This window comes from Schistocerca gregaria, chromosome 1 (genome assembly GCF_023897955.1).
Source record: "Schistocerca gregaria isolate iqSchGreg1 chromosome 1, iqSchGreg1.2, whole genome shotgun sequence".
Classification (NCBI taxonomy): Eukaryota; Metazoa; Arthropoda; class Insecta; order Orthoptera; family Acrididae; genus Schistocerca; species Schistocerca gregaria.
In genome coordinates, this window is record NC_064920.1 from 634,597,987 (window position 1) to 634,617,612 (window position 19,626).

The window sequence follows — 19,626 nt, forward strand, 5'->3', positions numbered from 1 at the left end:
TGCATAACAGCAGCTGTGGAAGCTGTAATTCAAGATATGCTCTTTGCAGTATGGCAACGATTTGAGTATCATATTGACATACACTGTGCATCTCAAAGGGGGCATACTGAAAACCTATGAAAAGGCCTGAAATAAACGTTTTGCCTTTCTCGTTCATCAAGAAACAAAATTCATTGTATATGTTTATTAGTTTCAGAAATATAGACGTGCCAAAACGGATGATTCTTTTTGATACACTCTGTATTTTTCCACGATTACACAGCATACAACAAAGTATGGACCAGTAATAAAAAATGCTTCTGGGTTTTTGGCTGCGCCATTCCAGAACAAGAAAACAACTAGAAAACAGACGTTCGAGCGTCTAGTTTAGTCGTCCTGAGGAAAATCGCTGCAAAAACGGCCGAAACGTCGATTTTATAGCAGTTTTTGTGTGTCAAAACGAAGCAGTCTAACGCCAAGAAGCTATGGCGCACCCCCGTCTAGCGAGGCTCCTCGTGACACAACACGAAATGCGAAATTAATTAATAATGTAAACTTACGTGTAAAGGTTCACGGCACGTACGGTATGCGACTAGAGGGTTCTTCTTTTATTAACGGGCGCTATCGCTAGTAATATTTTATTTTCCTTTAATTCATTATGGACTAAACACTCGTGAAATGTGTTCATTTGCACAATAAATTATACCGGTGAAGGTCTAACCGATGAACCATGGTAAAATCCAGGTACAAGGAAGATCATAAATAGTCGAAAGAAGATAATAAAAAGTGGAGAATCAGAAGTGTGAACCGGAGAGTAAAAAACAGTGATATTGCTGTTAGTTATTAAAGGATAGTACGGATACATAGTGCTTTTTGATCAGCGACTAGAGCACCACGTCATGGACTCAAGTAATTTCGGTAGACCCCATGGCACCTCAGGTGGATGGTGATCGAAACTGACGAAGGAATGCCTTTTGGTGACGGACATGCCTCTTCAGATCAGGAATATGGAGTGGTCTTAAAAGGCAATGAATCTTCCATAAAACCTAGGCCCAGGTACAGAAAACTAAATAAAACTCAAAATTGACAGTAGTGAGATTTCTGGAGAAAATTGCCTGTATCTGGAAGGTATATTCTAGTGGGAAATGGAGGTGGTATGTCTGTCGCAGTAGACAAGAAACTCAGATCCACCAAGATAGAAACTGAAGCTGCATGTGTGATCGTTTGGACCAGACCCAGTATCAGCGATGAGCATAAACCACCCATAAAGTTATCGAAAATTTGAAGAAAACATTAGTACGCTGGTACCGTAGTTCCCCTGTGATACACTAAACATCGGAAAAACTTCAATAAAAAGGATAGAAAGTGTGGGGGGAACTTAAGCAACCCGATTGTTCCCAGCAGCGCCTTGAAGTAAGCAAAGTTTTTTCATTGTTTCTGCAGTCGGACACCCTGAAGGTTGTTGAAGTGAGAATGGCAAAGTGCAATATAAATTACGTGATTGAAATTGCTTGTGTGATGGGGCGTGAGTGAAATGTTGTTAATGGTGTGTGTGTGTGTGAGATGGAGAGAGAGAGAGAGAGAGAGAGAGAGAGAGAGAGAGAGAGAGAGAGAGAGAGAGACTCTTAGGAGTGAGGAGATCTGAATAACAACGTCAATTTTTCGTTGTACCTGTATATACTTAAGTCAGAAATTAATTCTGATGTTACACTTATGGGCGTCCGCAGAAATTTATTCAAGAAGGGGCAAATTTCTAAAACTGCCATTTTTAATATAATTCATTCGCTGAGTTTGAAAAGTGTCCTACGCCAAGCATTAATCTTGAGAGGAAATATACAAAAGGAGTTGTATCTCAAACGATTGATAATTACTTTTCAGGTAGATTACTTTCATACCTAAAAGGTATGCATATTTCAGGTAGATTACTTTCATACCTAAAGGATATGCTTATTTGAGAAGTGTATACATTCTCTTCAGATTATTAATATACAGGTTCAACAATCTAAAATTACTGTATATCATCATAGATTACATCGAGGTTAGCTAAAGATCGATAAAATACGGATAGAATTATTTCACATAAATTTTGTCGTTGTTCAATAAAGTTACATTGATACTGAAGTTAAAAACTGAAACATAAAATTTCAGAACGATTGAGAGAATCCTTCTGAATATCGATAAAAATAATTTTAAAAATGCCAATTTAATTTGAGAAAGTGGAGAAACAGCGAATAAACATTAAAAGCCATTTATTCAACTTTTATGACATCTGAAACATTTTGTTTGCTAAAGTCCCTTCACTAAAATCACACTATTGGACTTGTTGAATAGCTTTCATGTTTTCTGTTTCAGTGTTGTCTGGCATAACTTAAGTTGGATAAAATGTGCACTGTGAAAGTTACATTTTTTGCGTTGGTTGGGAAAAGCGCAACCCAGACCCAACATACGACTGGATGAATGTGGGAAATCTTCCAGAATCAAGCTCAAATTCGCCGGTACAGCAGACTTTTAACAGCCTAAGACTGAATCGGGGGAGTCCTCGTCTCTTTTCTTGACTCTGTTACACTACCGTGCTGTCAGGTCAAATGGACAGCATAGTCCGTAGCCGTGTGACTGCATTTGGCTCGGTGTTGCATCCCATAGAGTTTGAGAAGGTTCCAGTCCCTGGAGAGCACGCCTTATCCGCCTTGAAATTTCACGCACTTTTTCCTGTCTTCATTCGACTAAGGTATTTAACTCCTAAGGTTAAGTATGAGAGTCAAATCTGCAGTACAGTACAGCATGGCCGTATCACTTAGAGAGTACTACACTAACTATGTCGTGTAAAAACAGAAGTATAGTCAGTTATCACAGGTCTTGTTCGTCCACAGTAATCTGTGAACTACTGTTGTGATTCCGTTGTGCATAAGTTTTTATGGGATCTGGGGGACAGGCGACGAGCTCCTCGTTCAGGCAGTGAAGGCCCCAGTGATGTCGACCGGCCGCCGTGTCATCCTATGTCTGCGGCATCATGCGGATGCGGCATGGAGGGCATCGGGGTAGCAGCCGGGCCATTTCACCGACTTAGCAGACCATGGAATCGCTGCTACTCAGTCAAGCACCTGGTGGCTATAATGAAAGTGCAGCACCTCACGGAGGTCCAGTATGGGCTGTAATCATCGTGTGGGAGCGAAACTTGGTAGATATGCATTTGCGGGACCGGTTTATACCGGAAAATACTGGTTCCAATATTATCCACCAGGTGCAAATGTGGCGCTGTACAACATTCGTTGACGTTCCCGGTAGTCATACTGAATCAATTGTGTGAGGGGCAGTTAGTAATAACATCAACAATATGCCTTTTCTGCCCATGTCCCATTCGTAATCCATTACATATGGAAATATTTCTATAGACCTTTCTTGCATTCACAGCGCCAGATTTTCACCTGGTAGCCGAAATAGGAAATAATTTTTTTTCCGGTGTCAGCTGGCCCCACATTAATGCATTAGAATATCTATCAAGTTTCGCTACCATACCCGCACTGGGCCTCTGTGAGTAGCTGCACTTTAAATATAATAGCCCGGTAGCTCCTCAGTTGTCATTACAAGGCTGACTGCAGCATACAGAAGTCATTCCAGCAAGGAAAAATCCTCTGGAGTACCAGCAATCGAACCTGTGTCCTCCGCATGGCAGCCTTCTGCGCTGACCTCTCAGCTACGCATATGTGCTGCTGTCATGTTTATGTTGCTCTGGGAATTAGCGGTGGAATCCGCGAGTCAGGGAATCTGTATTGCGAGAAGGGCTCATGAAGAAGTGACAGAGAGCAGATTGACACTGTTTCGCCATGATGCTGTAAAGTTTCACATCCGTCTTGACTGCAGAAGAGCACCGAAATTGTCGCCGCATCCACAGCTCGACATAAGTTCCCGTGAACAGCGTAACAACGAAAATATCCAAGATACATAGTGACTGCCAGAGGTACGGTATTTTCCGTCGGGCTCAGCGATTTTGTAAATGTCTGCTGCATGGCAACGCCTCTTGATAGGTCTGTAGGCGGCTATCGTTTTCGCCTACAGCCGTTTGCACTTCGCAGTTAAGCTGTCAAAAGCGCTGCCAGGCGTCAGGGATTTCCTTAAGTTAATTTTACTATACGGGTGACTTAGTAGTAAAGAATAAATGTATTAATACTTCACGTTTCATGATGTAACAACTTTGTCGCATTTCAATGTCTATGACGTCATATCTCCTGTTCGATGTGCCATACAGTGACATAATTTTGTAACTAGATTCAGTGGCATATATGGATATCCTCTGCAAAATCTATTGCGAATAGAGTTAGTAGAAAAGAAGTAATAAATTTAAATGTCATCAACGATGCTCATCTCAGTGTTTATGATGCCATATCTCCTGAACTATATGCGGTAGCGTGATAAACGTGTACAGGTGCATTTAGCGGTACATGTGGATACTGCCTGCGAAATTTATTGCGAAAAGACTAAGTGGCACAGAAGTAATACATGTAAAACACATGCATGATGCGGCAGTTTTTCGCGCGTTTCATTGTTTATGACGTCACACCTCCTGAAGTATGATAAGTTGTTCTTAGCCCCACAGCAGTTGTTTCCTGGCAGTAAGAGGTATATGTACAAATTTGACTGAAATCAGTCCAGAGGTTTAGGAGATGTGGAACACACACACACAATTTTTATATGTATCTCCTTTCTTCATACGATTGTGCAAATGATGGATGAAAGCATGAATAAATATTATTGTTGTTATTAACATGAAAACAGACACTGGAATGAAGACGTTTTAGAAGAACGCCACCAGTAGCAGGAACGGTTTTGCTGTTGGTCCGTGGTTTCTGGCCGCCGCTAGCGCTTTCGGTCCCTGCAGCCTTGGTGCGCGAATGGCAGTGTGACGAAGGCCAGATGCCACTCCTCCGTTGACCTTATCAGATTTTCTTAATCTTCCCATAACTGCCATGTTTTTGTCGGCAGAGATAAAGCACAAAGGAATGATGATTTAAATCTCCGAGAGAGGCTTCAAGTAACAGGGACTTGATTCCTCGCTGATCGTGTTCTTTCTTCTGAGAAGTTTTTAGTGTTATATCAATTCTAGTCTACTAGATGCCTGACTTCTTTTACGCTTAACTTCATAGACCACACAAGAATTCAAAGTAATTGCAATTATTGCCAGTTACCAAGATTGTTTGTAGTCTGATATAATCCTTTCTCTGTATACTTCCACATTTTGTAATAATCTTATGCATCACACATTTAATAATGTTTTAGATGGACGGTATGGTCGCCAGACGTCAATAAAAATGAAAAAACATAAAAACAGGTCACACGATAAATGCAATTTTAACAGATGACAAAATTTTGACAGTATTTCTCCATTCAAGTATCGGTTCTCATTAAACATTTTACGAGAGGAAGTTTCCCATCACTATTAGGAGAATTTCAGGATGTCTTCAGTAATTTATGCTTTCAGTATGAATTTTTCACTCTGCAGTGGAGTGTGCACTGATCTGAAACCTCCTGATATTAAACTGGGTGCCGGACTGTGCCCCGACCCTCATCTATCCAAGGACGACTCACTACCCGCCCTCACAGCTTTAAAGAACCTCATCTCTGTCTCTCATACTTATAGAAGTTCTCCTGTGAAACTTGCTGCTTTAGTACTACAGGTCCCAGTTTCGAATCCTTATCCGAAACACAGTTTTAATCAGCCAGAAAGTTTCAATTTATATTTTTTCTGTTTCACGAACCCTTCGTCTACTGAAACTAAGCATTCCGTACGCATAGCAATGTAACAGATTTAGGGCATAATCTCTCCTTCCTAAATCGGACGCAGAATTAAAGATATTCCACATAATTTGGGATTTAATTTCAACATTCCCGGCGGGGTCAGGGATTTTCTCTGTCTCGTGATGACTGGGTGTTGTGTGATGTTCTTAGGTTAGTTAGGTTTAAGTAGTTCTAAGTTCTAGGAGACTGATGACCATAGATGTTAAGTGCCATAGTGCTCAGAGCCATTTAAACCATGTTTTTAATTTCAACAAAACATTTATTAATGATGATTGAAAAGATTCTCTTTTACCTGGTTTCTCACGTCTAAAATCAAAGATAGAAAACGCTGTGTGACATTGTTGGCTGGAAGATCATGAGAGGTTATTCGGATGCCTAATAGGAAAAGTCTTTCTTCCTCCGCGCAAATTGGCTCTTCCTCTTATGGTGGCTGAGAGTTGTATCTTAAGCGATGTTGCTGGGTGTAGTGGACTATAAAAGTGGGTGTATAGTGTAGTGACATATCCTTGCTGTGTGATAATGAGGGAGGGAGAAACCCAGAACCGAACCACACCTTACTCCACTCGACTAGCATCGTGCAAGTCTCGAGTCCCCGCACCTGAGGCCCTCCTCCGACGGGTGAGTCCCCATCAACAGTGTCACATGCCCTCACTGCAGGAGGCACCGCGAAGAGGCTTGCAGTCTGATCTACGTCACTGGCACCAAGTGTGTTATTAAGGAACTTTACGTCATCACCTCTCCTCCATTACCGACTAAATATTGCTGGTAAACATTACTTCCACCTCCAGGATTCGAATCGACCTTCAATAAGCAAAACTGACGATACAGATCTGAGAAAAATTTCACTGCACTACATCAATGTTCCAAACGCACTCCTCATATAAGTGCTGAGCACTATTCACGGGGCGCATATTCAGTCGTTACGTTCTTGGAATATAACTGCACCTCATCTGTATGCTTACGAACTCACACCCTTCTCCATCCATCCTGGGAACCGAGAGTCTCAACGTCTTTTGCGTTATCGATATCGATACTGGAGAAAAACTGCTTCCGGAAATTCCAAGAGCGTAGAGAAGTTTGAAATGTTCTTTCACGATGTAAAAGGTAAACGAGATTGATAGTCGGAACTAGAAACGTGCATGAAGTAATTTCAAAAGCGTACCTGCGCTGCTCCTGGGTTCATGTGCCTCCTCTTCTGGGACACGGATACACGAAGCTCAGATCGGCTAAAACTTCCCCACTTGTGAAAATCTGTCCATCTTCGTAGAAGCCACTGCTGTGCGAATGTAACGAAGCAAGGTGGTACACAGGTACTACTGAAAGTTCGTTTAGAACATCATCTGCTGTATCTCGACACAAACTGCCAGCAATTCAAGAGTTTAGTTTTCAAACACAGGATTACGGCATCAACTACAGTATCTTATCAGCGTTAAAAATTCGATTACTGTCCGAAAGTTTTGCATTCGAGGCTATCGTTATCATCACGTAACGGGACACTTTATCAGGAACTGTGGAAATTGCAGTAGAGCTTAGCGGTATGTTAAAAGTGTTGGTGTTATAGTGTGAAACGTCTATGGTTCCAGCACAGGGCTGCAGACGTATGAATAGTAACGGCATTGACGTCACCGGGAACGACAAGTTACACACCACATATGAGCGTTCTTCTACGTTTGGAGAAATTTAAAAGCTGTTTAAATGTTCTCACGCCGTTGGAGTGCTACCTAGTACTGTAGAATACTGGGATTGTAATGACAGATACTGTTACACACTGATTTAGGGATGCACGGTAGTGTAAACAGAGAGACATTCCGCTCTTTTAGTGTAATTTACTTACTCGTTTGTGGGACGAAAAGTGCGTAAGACTCAGCCATCAAGAAATAAATATCTCTTAAAATAAAGAGTGAAGGTATTTAATTTATTCATCTGAGAATAATATTTTATTCTTTAAAGAAGAAGGGAAGTAATTTAACCTATTCAGATGAGAATATGATTCACCAAGAATTGTCGCTGAACGGGCGGCAGTGAAGTGTTATCGATCAAAACGTTTAGTTCGATGGAAGTGGGACCTGCCAATCACCCGTAAGTATGACATGTTTTTATCCATTACTGCTAAAACAAATACTCGTATACGAGTGTCTTCAGTTACTTCTGGTACTCGTATACGAGTGTCTTCACTTACTTCTGGCTACTACTGGTGTATTTCCCTTTCGACGATTTTAAAGAGGGCTGATGCAAGAATGTACAGTGTATTGAAATTTTATTCCCTCTCCCTCTGGCACTGAAACGTTTCAGGTTTGACGAATAACGGCGTTAACCTCCATCCTGCATATGGATCACCTTTCTTCAGTAATGCACCCTGTAGCCTCCAAACGTAATCCTTACCAACTCTCATTACTCCGTCTATAACTCTATTTCACGTACCCGGGTGCGCTCAAACACACACACACACACACACACACACACACACACACACACACACACACACACACACAAAGAACCTGGTAGCTCAGTGGATGAAGACTCCGGATTTGTACTTGAGAGGAGGCTACCCTAAACTTAATAAGGTGGCTACAGGGATGGTACTTAAAAACAAGGCCACGGCCGAATTACTTCGACAACTTTGTTACACCGATGAGCCGGAACATTATGACCAGCTACTGGCAGCGTGTACGTCCATCTCTGGAACGCAAGTCAGCAGCGAGACTGTGTGGCATGGATTCGGTAAGTACTTGGAAAGTTTCTGGAGGTATGTGGCATCGGATGCCTACGCACAGGACAGGCAGTTCCCGAAAATTTCGGGCCGGCGGTTCGTGGGAGAGGATGTGGCGCCCAACAGCGTGACAGACGTGTTGCATCCGGCTCAGATCAGGCAAATCTGGTTGCCAAGACAGCATCTTGAGTACACTATCACGCTCCTCAAACCGCTGAAGCACGCTTTTCGCCTTTTGATACGACAGGTATACTGCTGGAAGAAGCCATCACCGTCAGGGGAGCATCTATCTTCAAGCATGACGAGCTGCAGCTACTCCGTACTAATATTCATAGAGTACACAACTCTGGATTACTACCATTGGTCCCATGGGGCGTGGTGCATTTTTCTAGCAGCCGTTCGCGTGGATGACGGCGCATCCACACACGACCATCGACTTCATGTAACAAGAAACGTTTCTATTGATCCAAGGTCCAGTCCTTACGATCCAGTTCCTACTGCAATGGTAAGTGTCGAAGTAGTTTGGCCAGCATGGGTATACGTAGAGATATCTGTTGCTGGGCACCATATTCAACAATGTTCGCTAAACGGTGTGCTTCGCCTGCACCTGCTATGAACTGCGTTATGATATCTGCCACAGATCACCTGCTATTCTGTTTTACAGATCGAGCAAGCCTCCAGCCTTTCTGTGATAAGACTTGGACGTCCAGGACGTTGAGCCTCCTCGTGGTTTCATCGTCCTTCAACCACTTTCCGCACATGCTCACGGCAGTAGCATGTGAAGAGCCTACCAGCTTCATTCCCAGGCCCGTGCCGTAATCACCCACCCTTTTTCGAAGTTGCTTGTGACACGGGTTTTCCCCATTTACGTCTCGTATCGTCGCTAGAATTATTCAGCATTCGTCTCTGCAACTCTTCTCTCTCTCTCTCTCTCTCTCTCTCTCTCTCTCTCTCTCTCTCTCTCTCTCTCTATACCTCGTAGTGTCCCTCTCTATGTGCATTCTAATTTCAGGAACTGGTACAGGGATTTTGATCCGGTTTTCACTAATAGGTACATCGATCCACGAGGCACGAGTTAGGGTATTGTATACACTCGTAATTTATAAGCATTTAGTAGAAATTGTCTGAATGAAGATGAATTAAAGTTACGTTGTACGAACAGCGTCCATAGCTCGAGCGAGCAATAGTATCTTGAATTAGCAGAAAGGCGATCAGAATCGCAAAAAGAAAAGGCCGTAGCGCGTTTGACTATGAAAGGTTGCACGACTGAATCCTGGCTGGCTCAGTTGTTAACATTCTGCCTTGTAACCTATCATTCACGCCTCAGTTATCTGGGGATTCACCAGAAACGAAATGTGGCTCGGATTCCACGCTACACTGTAAGTCCCCTTTTCTTGTTTTAATGATGGTTAGGGGCATGCACGTCGCCTAGTTGACATACAGATGAGTGAAATTGTTTCAAACCAACTGCCTAGCGGAGAAACACGCGAGTCCAAAACTTGTACTTCTCAATTATTTATTCGTAGGTTGAAACGCAGTATGGGATGCAGTTTGACTTCGTTACACATAAAGAAAGTTGTGCAGAGCGCAGAAAATGACTGCTTTGCTCGAATCAAACTTGGATGTGAACACTATTCTCTGCTTGGTCAGGTGAAAGGCATCATTTGTTTGGAAACTCAAATTACACAGAATACTTCTAAATGAGTCTGCACTGGCGAAAAATAGATATCGGCATTTTAAAGATCATTAAAACTTGAGTACAATCTTCTTGGTTGGGATTCAGAAATTTCTTGCGAAGATTGATGTACGAGTTTTCAGAATACTTCTACGATTGGTTCAGGTACGCGTTTTGAAATATAACTACAGTTTCGCATTGCCAATTTCTGCTTCCATCAGTTGCCAGTCGTAAGTCATACTCGTAATTCACTGAAAATTTGTCGAATAGTTGGCAATGAGTTATTCGACTATGAAGGAGTGTCGTAACAAATATGACCAATAACGAAAAGATAACCTCTTCATCAACAGGGTGTCATATCAGACGTACAATTTGAAATAATCAAATATTTTTATCCCATACTTTCCCTGTAATCGTTTGAGAACAACTGTCTGGTGAAAGAACATGCGGACCCAAAATAAGTGCTGTTTCATTTTTTTATGCTTCAAGTAAAACGGTTTCCGCGAAAGTACTTCAGCAACTTTGCTTTGTTTACAAACAATACGTTCTTTCAGCAGCGCAGCAGATGACTCAGTTTTTAGCTTAATTGAATCAGACATACATGTGGACACAATTCTTTGCGTGGTACGGCGAAGAAGTCTGCCTTAAAGAGTACCCGGCAAAGAATTGTGGCAGTGAGTCTCACCAGTGCATCACATTGCGTGCTAAGCTTCACAAGAGGAGTGCTGCAACACGAGCCAAACTTGAAGGGCATGTGTGTTTTATCTTATTTCTTCTGTTATTTGTACCATGTTAGCCAGCCTTCGCTGCATACTAGATCACTCTCTCCCTCTCTCTCTCTCTCTCTCTCTCTCTCTCTCTCTCACACACACACACACACACACACACACACACACATGATTCGCATACTATATTTACATTTGTTGCAAACTTATTACACACATCACGATGCGCTCCCATGGTTGTCATGAGATGTCACTCCAAACGCCAATTGAATATGGAACACACAACATTCATTCACCCACACAACTTTCCTGGTGTGCGCTGCTTGCATCACATACGTTACATGAAAGTCATGATACTGACTTACTTAGTAATGATGTCTAAATTTTATCCAAGGCCCCAAACACTACGCCAGTCAAGTCATCTGGCCATAGATTCTTTACGCTATCCGTGCTAAGCCGGGCCAGACCGCTAGTACTTTATACTTTCCTTTCAACGTCATGTGCTCACAACGCCATCAGGCGACATCCTGTCTTGAGCAGTCATAATGTTTTCGCTCATCATTGTAGTCCTCTGTCTGTTAAGACCGAAGGACCGTGAAATTCTTAAACTTAGTTCCTTTCTCCAACGTCACCACATCTTCTTTTCGCTAGCGTGTCTTTTTTAACGTGCATCACGGCTTGTTTCAATTTTGAGAAATGGAAGTTCTGCCATCACCAGTATGTGCTGCTGGTTGCACAATGGAGCTGCCTCAGTAAGCTGCAGCCTGGAATGAGGAACACAAACCCGTTGGCTAAGAAAACCAGTGGCGCAACTTTCGCTGCCAGCTGCTGTGTAATAGCAAGCACCCTACCGCTGTACCGTACAGAGTGTCTTCCTGCCGCTAACGAAGACAAAAGTGCTTATTGCTACATTTTTAGTTTCAAACGCTGCAAAGTTTGGACAATAACCTGTTCCGCTGGAATAATAATAGAGTGATCCAAATGAAAACTTAAATTACTTATTATTATGCAATGCTGTAATATCGATAAAATACAGGTATATCATTTTTCAGCTTAAAAGGAAATGGTCCACTTCGCGAGTCGAAACCTGCCTTGAAGCTTTTTATACAGGAAGAATACTTCTAAAAAAATACACAGGCAAAATTTTAGCTGTTAAGATGCACTGCAAATAATGATAAACAAGTTTAAAATTCCAAAATTCGTAGCCTGGTAGGCGGCGGGAGAAATGGACACCCCTACTTTGCAGCTGTAGCATCTGCACATGCGCAACGAGCCAGGCACATAGCCTTGGTCGCGTTGCATTTGTAAACAGTAAACACGATGTACCCCATAGAGATAAAACTGAGTTAATATCCATTGCGTTTTCGTAATATATGCCTGCTAATAGCATCGGCCTTTATGTTCCAGAGTTTCACAGTAAAGTGGAATCCAGTTTACCTTCTCCATCTTGCAAAGAATGTGGTTTCCAGTCGAAATTACCTAGTCTCCTGAAGACCTATATATTTGTTGTATGCTAGTTAATTTCTTGGACATTCATTAGAATAACGTGGACACTTCGTTAGAAACTGTGGAAACTTAAGAATAAATAGGAAATAACTCTGACAATTCCTTACAGTGGCTTTTACGGCGACATTTCTGCCAATAAGTGTGTGGAACAAGAATACTTTACAATAAAATGAACACTCTTAGCTGCTTAGAGGCGTTGACATACGTCAACGGGGACAGATGAAAGTGTGTGCCCCGACCGGGACTCGAACTCGGGATCTCCTGCTTACATGTTACATGGCAGACGCTCTATCCAACTTTTTTTTTTCGTTGTGTTTGGTCGTTGCGGACGTCGCAAGATATCCTGTTCAAGTTCGGTGGTTGATCGCTCCACTCAGTTTTTTTACTACAGAGGCCAGCCGGTTCTCTGACCGAACACGCTGAGCTACCGTGCCGGTGTCCATCTGAGCCACCGAGGGCACAGAGGACAGTGCGACTCCAGGGATTTATCTCTGGCACGCCTCCCGCGAAACGCACATTCTCAACGTATTGTCCCGCACTACATTCGTAGTGCCCCCGCTCATTATACTCATTACTCGCGGCACGTTGCCGATTCCCGTAAGAGTTCGGGCACTGTTTGTGCATTCACACAGAAGAAGAAGATGGTCAAGTGGCCGGTGAGCCCTAACCATATACAAGAATACTTTCCCAGTCCAAAGAAAAAATGTAGTACAATAGCTTTCAGTGACAAATGAAAGGCTGTGAATTTTTGGTTAAAAGAAGGAGGGGAAAACACTAGGTTAGCAGTGTTCAAGGCTACTTTCACTTCATAAACTTGGAACGTGAACTGTATATATGGAAGAAAGAGATACATGAAATAATAAATATGCGCCAAATTGAAGGTCGCAAAAGAGTGAAAGAAATACTGTTTGGAGCAGGTTCAAGAAACCTTACAGAATAGGAAGCCGCAAAATTACAAATTTTACTTCGAGTCAACGTGTAGAGGAGTAGTCATTAACAGACGATACTATAGAGAAATTCATAGCTGGCCTAAATAGAGAGCTTGCTGTTGTCCCTGCAACTGCAATGTATAATAATGATCAGTCAAGTTTCATGAAAGAACTGCGTACACACCGCACTTTATCATTTTGGGCTGAAAAAAAGTCGGAGTCTGTTGGGCAACCGATGAATGCTATTCCTATACAGTAACGCCAGTTATCAGTTGATTTCTGTTTCTTCAAGAACTTCAGGGAAAACTAGGACCAAAGATAAAGAAAAGGAATGTTTATTTGCAAAAGTCTTGTAATCGACTTTCAAAAATCTGATAAGTGGGGAAGGATATTTTTCTGCATTTCATTCGAAACATCTAACTACCATTTTAGAAAATAGTTCATTGCTTGAGTTGGACTCTTGGCCTGTACATAACGATATATTTGTATCAGAGGAGGTCGATGAAAAGACTGCTGATATAATGCGGCTCCCACCCAGAGCTACTAGTGTGATTCAGCCTCGACAGTGGAGAGCATTTTCAAGAAATTGTCGGACAACGTAATTTCCTGTAGCTGTTTGTCATTTCATGTTTATCAGCGGAAAAATATTTTTAAACTTCAGTCATTTGGCATCACCACATTTTAGAAATTTGATCAAGTGTGCCTTTTACGCAGCACAATATGAAAAACAATGGCCACGGCCATTTCTTACTCCATCCCAGTTCTGTCTAAATAAAACCTAATTACTGTGAAGTGCCTGAATACATTTTTCTTTTGTACGGTATGCCTAGTGTAAGGAAAATATTTTTTCTGTCAGTCAGTAGAAACTTCGCATTTTTGTGATGATTATAGGCAATAAACAAGGAATTTTTTCGTTGTTAGCCAAATGTATAATATTTATAAGTTGTATAAGATCTGCGTTACAGGAATTGTTATAAGATGAAGTATGTGCAAGAATTATTTCGTTTCAACAAATTAAAGTCCTGATTGATGGCTGTCGTCCGTAATGTGACATCAGACGGTGGCATGATTTTATTTCTCTGCTAGTCGCCTTTGTAAGGAATACATCTGCAACGCTTTAGCTGTCTATCTGAATTGGAAGGTATTCAAGAAATTAATGAAAAGATACATTTTTTTGTATAATTCAAGCCTGATTTAAACCGGAATCAGCGCAGGTGAACAAGCATCAGCGAACGAGAATCTCGTCATGTCAACGGCAGGCAAATGCGAACTAACTTCGTTGGACTGTGTTCGATTTGCATACGCTTGTGTTCCGCTGTTGTCTGTCCTTTAGCGAAGCATCCAAGGAAATTCGCGTCCTGGCGACTCTGCACGTCGTTCATAGATGAATGCTACATTAAGAAGCAGATTGAAAAACGAATGGTCTGCCCGGGATTCGATCCCGAGATCCCTCGGTTTTCAGTAAAGAGCTTTACTACATTTTTTTCTCGGCATTTGGTCTGGACGGACGTCATATGACACTCCTGCAAGTCCGTCGTTGAATACTTCACTCAGTTTCTGTTTTATTTCAGATAACAAGCAGCCCTCTGACCGAACATGCTGAGCTACCGTGCCGGGACCGCTAGACCACGATATCCGACAACCAGACTTCAGAATAACGAAAGATTCTTAGGCAATGTCCGTTACCCTCTAGTTTAAACGTTTGTACACAGAGATACAAGTGAACGGTAGTGAACACTGGCGAGTTTTCTTCGAGTGCTCATTCGCTTGTGTTCGCTTACATTCCCTCCGGGGTGAACCAGGCTTTCGTTGCTCAAAATTGACGTATTTGCATTCCGGATATTTATGCTACGCGACGCTATGCGCTTTTTTCACAGCAGCTTCTTCTCATTCGCCGAATCGCACCCTCGACAGGCAGGGCTGTACAAACCGCTTTTACAAGAGGTTCTCCGTGCGGCACAAATAAGTTATTTGAACATTTTCTTTAAAATACTTCAGTGCATCTTAGCAGCTAAAATTCTGGCACTGCACTTCTTTCGGTGCGTTCCTCCTGTGTAAAAATATTCAGAAGAGGCTGGAGTATTTCCTTGTTAGTCCCCTTGACGAATAGTACCGGAATTGTACCTCTTCCAAAGGTCATGGAAACCTCCCGAAAAGAATTTTTTCGTTGTGAATACAGCCACTCGTGCGCCTCGGTTTTCACCTTTTCATCACTGTGTGTCTTGTGTGTTCCACTCACGTAACTTGCTGTAGACGACGGCAAGGCCTGCTTTACTCTTGGTCCTAAAGCTTGTGTCCAGTACTGCTCGATCCAGTCTCTGGCTTGTTCTTCCGGTAGTGTTAGTTCTACTTTAACAGTGATACACAGCAATCGGCCGATGTGCACCTCGCGTACTGGATAACTGAATGCAATGGAAAAGCGGCACGACGACGCTACGCTCAGCTGTCCCTGCAGCGACGACAACCTTTAAGTGTGCTGTTTAGGCTTTTATGTTGGTAACGCCACGTAGCGCTCTGTATGAAAATCACTGACTGTGCTGTGTGCAGTCTTTGGCTGGTTAGCATTGTTGGAATTTTCACTATTGTAAAGTTGGCCAGTTGGATGTGAACAGCACGTAACGTTGGAGTTGAAGTTGAGCCGCCAGCAGTGGTGGATGTGGAGAGAGAAATGCCAGTTTTGAGAGGTCACTAGAAGCGGACTATCTGTAGTTAGAGGAAATTTGTAAATATATATGTAATCTTTACAAATTAATATATATATATATATATATATATATATATATATATATATATATATATATATATGACTTTTGAACATTATTAAGGTACTTACATTGTTTGTTCTCTATCAAAACCTTTCATTTGCTAACTATGCCTGTCAGTAGCTAGTGCCTTCAGTAGTTAAAATCTATTATTTAGCTGGCAGTATTGGCGCTCGCTGTATTGCAGTAGTTCGAGTAACTAAGAGTTTTGTGAAGTAAGTGATTCATGAAAGGTATAGGTTATTGTTAGTCAGGGCCAATCTTTTGTGGAGATTGTTGAAAGTCAGATCGCGTTGCGCTAAAAATATTGTGTGTCAGTTTCGTGATGATCAGAATAAGTAAAGAGAGTTCCAAAAGAAATCCGTTGGAATTCGATTACTCGATAAATAGTACAATTCTCAAGGCTGTCAATTCAACTAAGTACCTGGGTGTTAAAATTACGAACAACTTCAGTTGGAAGGACCACATAGATAATATTGTCGGGAAGGCGAGCCAAAGGGTTGCGTTTCATTGGCAGGACACTTAGAAGATGCAACAAGTCCACTAAACAGACAGCTTACACTACACTCGTTCGTCCTCTGTTAGAATATTGCTGCGCGGTGTGGGATCCTTACCAGGTGGGATTGACGGAGGACATCGAAAGGGTGCAAAAAAGGGCAGCTCGTTTTGTAGTATCGCGTTATAGGGGAGAGAGTGTGGCAGATATGACACACAAGTTGGGATGGAAGCATACAGCATAGACGTTTTTCGTCGCGGCGAGACCTTTTTACGAAATTTCAGTCACCAACTTTCTCTTCCGAATGCGAAAATATTTTGTTGAGCCCAACCTACATAGGTAGGAATGATCATCAAAATAAAATAAGAGAAATCAGAGCTCGAACAGAAAGGTTTAGGTGTTCGTTTTTCCCGCTCGCTGTTCGGGAGTGGAATAGTAGAGAGATAGTATGATTGTGGTTCGATGAACCCTCTGCCAAGCACTTAAATGTGAATTGCAGAGTAGTCATGTAGATGTAGATGTAGAGAAAACTGCTTGAGTACGGTGAGTTTTGCTCAGCTGTTTGAAAATCAAATAACGTAGAAGTTTACCAGCACAATCATTCTTCATTTTTCTAAGGGGACGTTTCGACCTCATCACAGTAGTTCTGCATCTGTACACAGGCGCCCACGAATAATCGGTTTCTCTTGTGTTACTACGTTTGGTGATGCGCATTAGAGGCTTTTGCACTGTTGTGAAAGTATTTTCACAGAAACAAAGAAAATTCTGGTAACAAAGTCGAATAAATCATAATTACAGCATTACTCCTTAACGAGCCACCGGAGACTATAAGTTCGTTCTACCAATATCACTCTGAAAACATCACTGAACAACCTTCGAAGTTTTGTCGGTCGAATTCTGGTTCACACTGTATAAATAATTTTTGTATCCCCATTTCAGCCTGATTCAATGACTAAATTGTAAAATGATATGCACGCGAACAGAACCGATAATCTGTGAGAATATGCGATTTTTATCTTTATTCACTGAGTCATGTTGAAATTTCGGTTTTGCGAAACGCACAAATAGTCATTTGATTCATAAGACACTTCGTAGAACTGACGTATTGCTTGAGTGACGCCATGAGGACGATAAGCGAAACACAACAACAAAAGAACACGCCTGAGCTGAATTTGGGTATTTGTAGGCGATCTTGCAGAACATTCAGTGATTTAGGCCATTTACTCACAGAATGACGTAAAAAACAGTTTCAAATGGTTGGATTCTAATAAATAGTGTGGTGCTAACTTTGACGACACGGTACTGAAGAGGAGCAATGTGTTTTCATTTTGTGCTGAATAATAATAAACAAGCACCAATAAAAGTTTTGTTTGTTATTTATTATTTTAAAACCATCTCAAACATTATATGAAACCGTAGACACGCAACCTTAGATAGACCAACGACTACAAGTAAGTATATGCTCGTGAGTTGTGGATCTGAGAATATATCAATGGAGGCTCACCTTTTATGCCAAAATGATAAACGTAGGTGGGGCAGAGGTCGAATCACTGTAGAGTGAAATACAGAGAGCGCTTTTTGTTAGACCCACTGTATAAAACGACCGTAGAACAGTTTCAAACATAAAGTCAAATTAGAACTTCGCGCTCCGTTAACATGTGCGTCATTACAGACGCAATAGTAACACACCTGGACAGGGTGTGGTGGGAAACAGATAGCGGTCGTGTTGGAGGAAGAATCCTGTAATTACCTGGAGTGCGTAATGGAAACGATGGAAAAATCAGTACACCCACGAGGGCATATGAATTTTGCTCATCCCAATATGAGTCAAATGTCGTAATGACTGTAAGTTTTCACTTCATTCATCTATCAATATGAATCAGCGGAGTACAGATGACGATCAGTAGCAGAGATGATTGAACGGCGTCGTAGTTTAGGCGCCGACGAAGCGGTATAACTCAAATGTAGTAAGTAGACGTTACCGACATTTAGGTTCGCATCTTACTGATGTATATCACTCGCGCGGTTTCTAATGTCTTCTGTCATTAAGATATTTCGGAGAGGTTTGGGACTCAGCAGAGGCCTTGGCGCACATTCTAACGATCTGAATACGTATACTGTCTCCCCCGCCTCCCAGAAGTAGCAGTTGCCGATGAAACTTTTCTGCCTTCGGGATGCAACGCATCTACAACAATTTCGAACATCATTGAGTTATGATGAGTTATCAGAGAGGGACGTTTAAACAAATACTGAAAAGAGTCGTTTTTTAAAAAAAAATTGTTCCTGCAACTTCCCAAGATCATCATATTTAAGAAAAATGATTGAGTTAATAGTTTATGACGTGTCACACTGAGATACAAATTTATAGGATGGAATGTAGAAACCATAAATGTGTGTATGCACGAACGCTCAGTATTGTCTCAGTCAGTAATTATAAATTAGTTTTCGACAAGGCGTAACTGCATTCGAAACTATGCTTCTGTAAATAGTAAAGTTCCGTTCTTTTTCGTTTCCCTTTTAATTGTTTCAGTAATTCGTCCACAAGATCGTGTTCCAAAATTTTAACTGTTTCCGTAAACAATGATCTTGGATTAATGAACTGTTCCGTTGGTTCCTCGTAGAATATTTTACATATTTTGATTTACAGAACCCACGAGGCCGGTCTAACATCCTACAACATTTATTATTTTACGAATAGGTTTTACCATATAGTTCATTATTTTTTGTGCCACATATTTTATCTATGCCAAATAATTTTTCAACGCATTTTTAATGGAATAATACCTCTCATTTTAATCCTAAATCAAGGTAATCGCGTGAGATATAATCTGTAGATGCACTACTTTAAAATCTTTGATCCTACAGAAATTGCACTGCCTTCCATATTTATCTCTGTGCCTCCGATGGCTTAACAGCAGAAAAGCCGTTTGTAAAGGAAGGAATAACTATTATAAAATATTACACCCGTGTCGTGTGATTTTTTAAAGCTGAATTAACTTCGATTTAATTCATTGGTGCTAACTGACTTGCTAAATTGCCGGATATTATGTA

General features: G+C 41.5%; 1 protein-coding gene across 4 annotated transcripts in view; it reads right to left on the minus strand.

Annotated features, from left to right (window-relative positions):
- The window catches only part of LOC126360117 (long-chain fatty acid transport protein 1-like), a 395,340-nt gene that overhangs the window by 289,914 nt on the left and 85,800 nt on the right, over window positions 1-19,626 (minus strand). Inside the window, exon 1 of one of the 4 annotated variants that reach the window (XM_050007686.1) lies at window positions 6,935-7,137. The exons of 2 other annotated variants lie outside the window; for them this stretch is intronic. In XM_050007686.1, coding sequence (XP_049863643.1) covers window positions 6,935-6,955 — 21 coding nt within the window. In that variant the 5' untranslated portion in view covers window positions 6,956-7,137. Of the gene's footprint in view, window positions 1-6,934; window positions 7,138-19,626 lie in introns of those variants that run through there. One more of the 4 variants, XM_050007685.1, reaches the window with a different exon arrangement.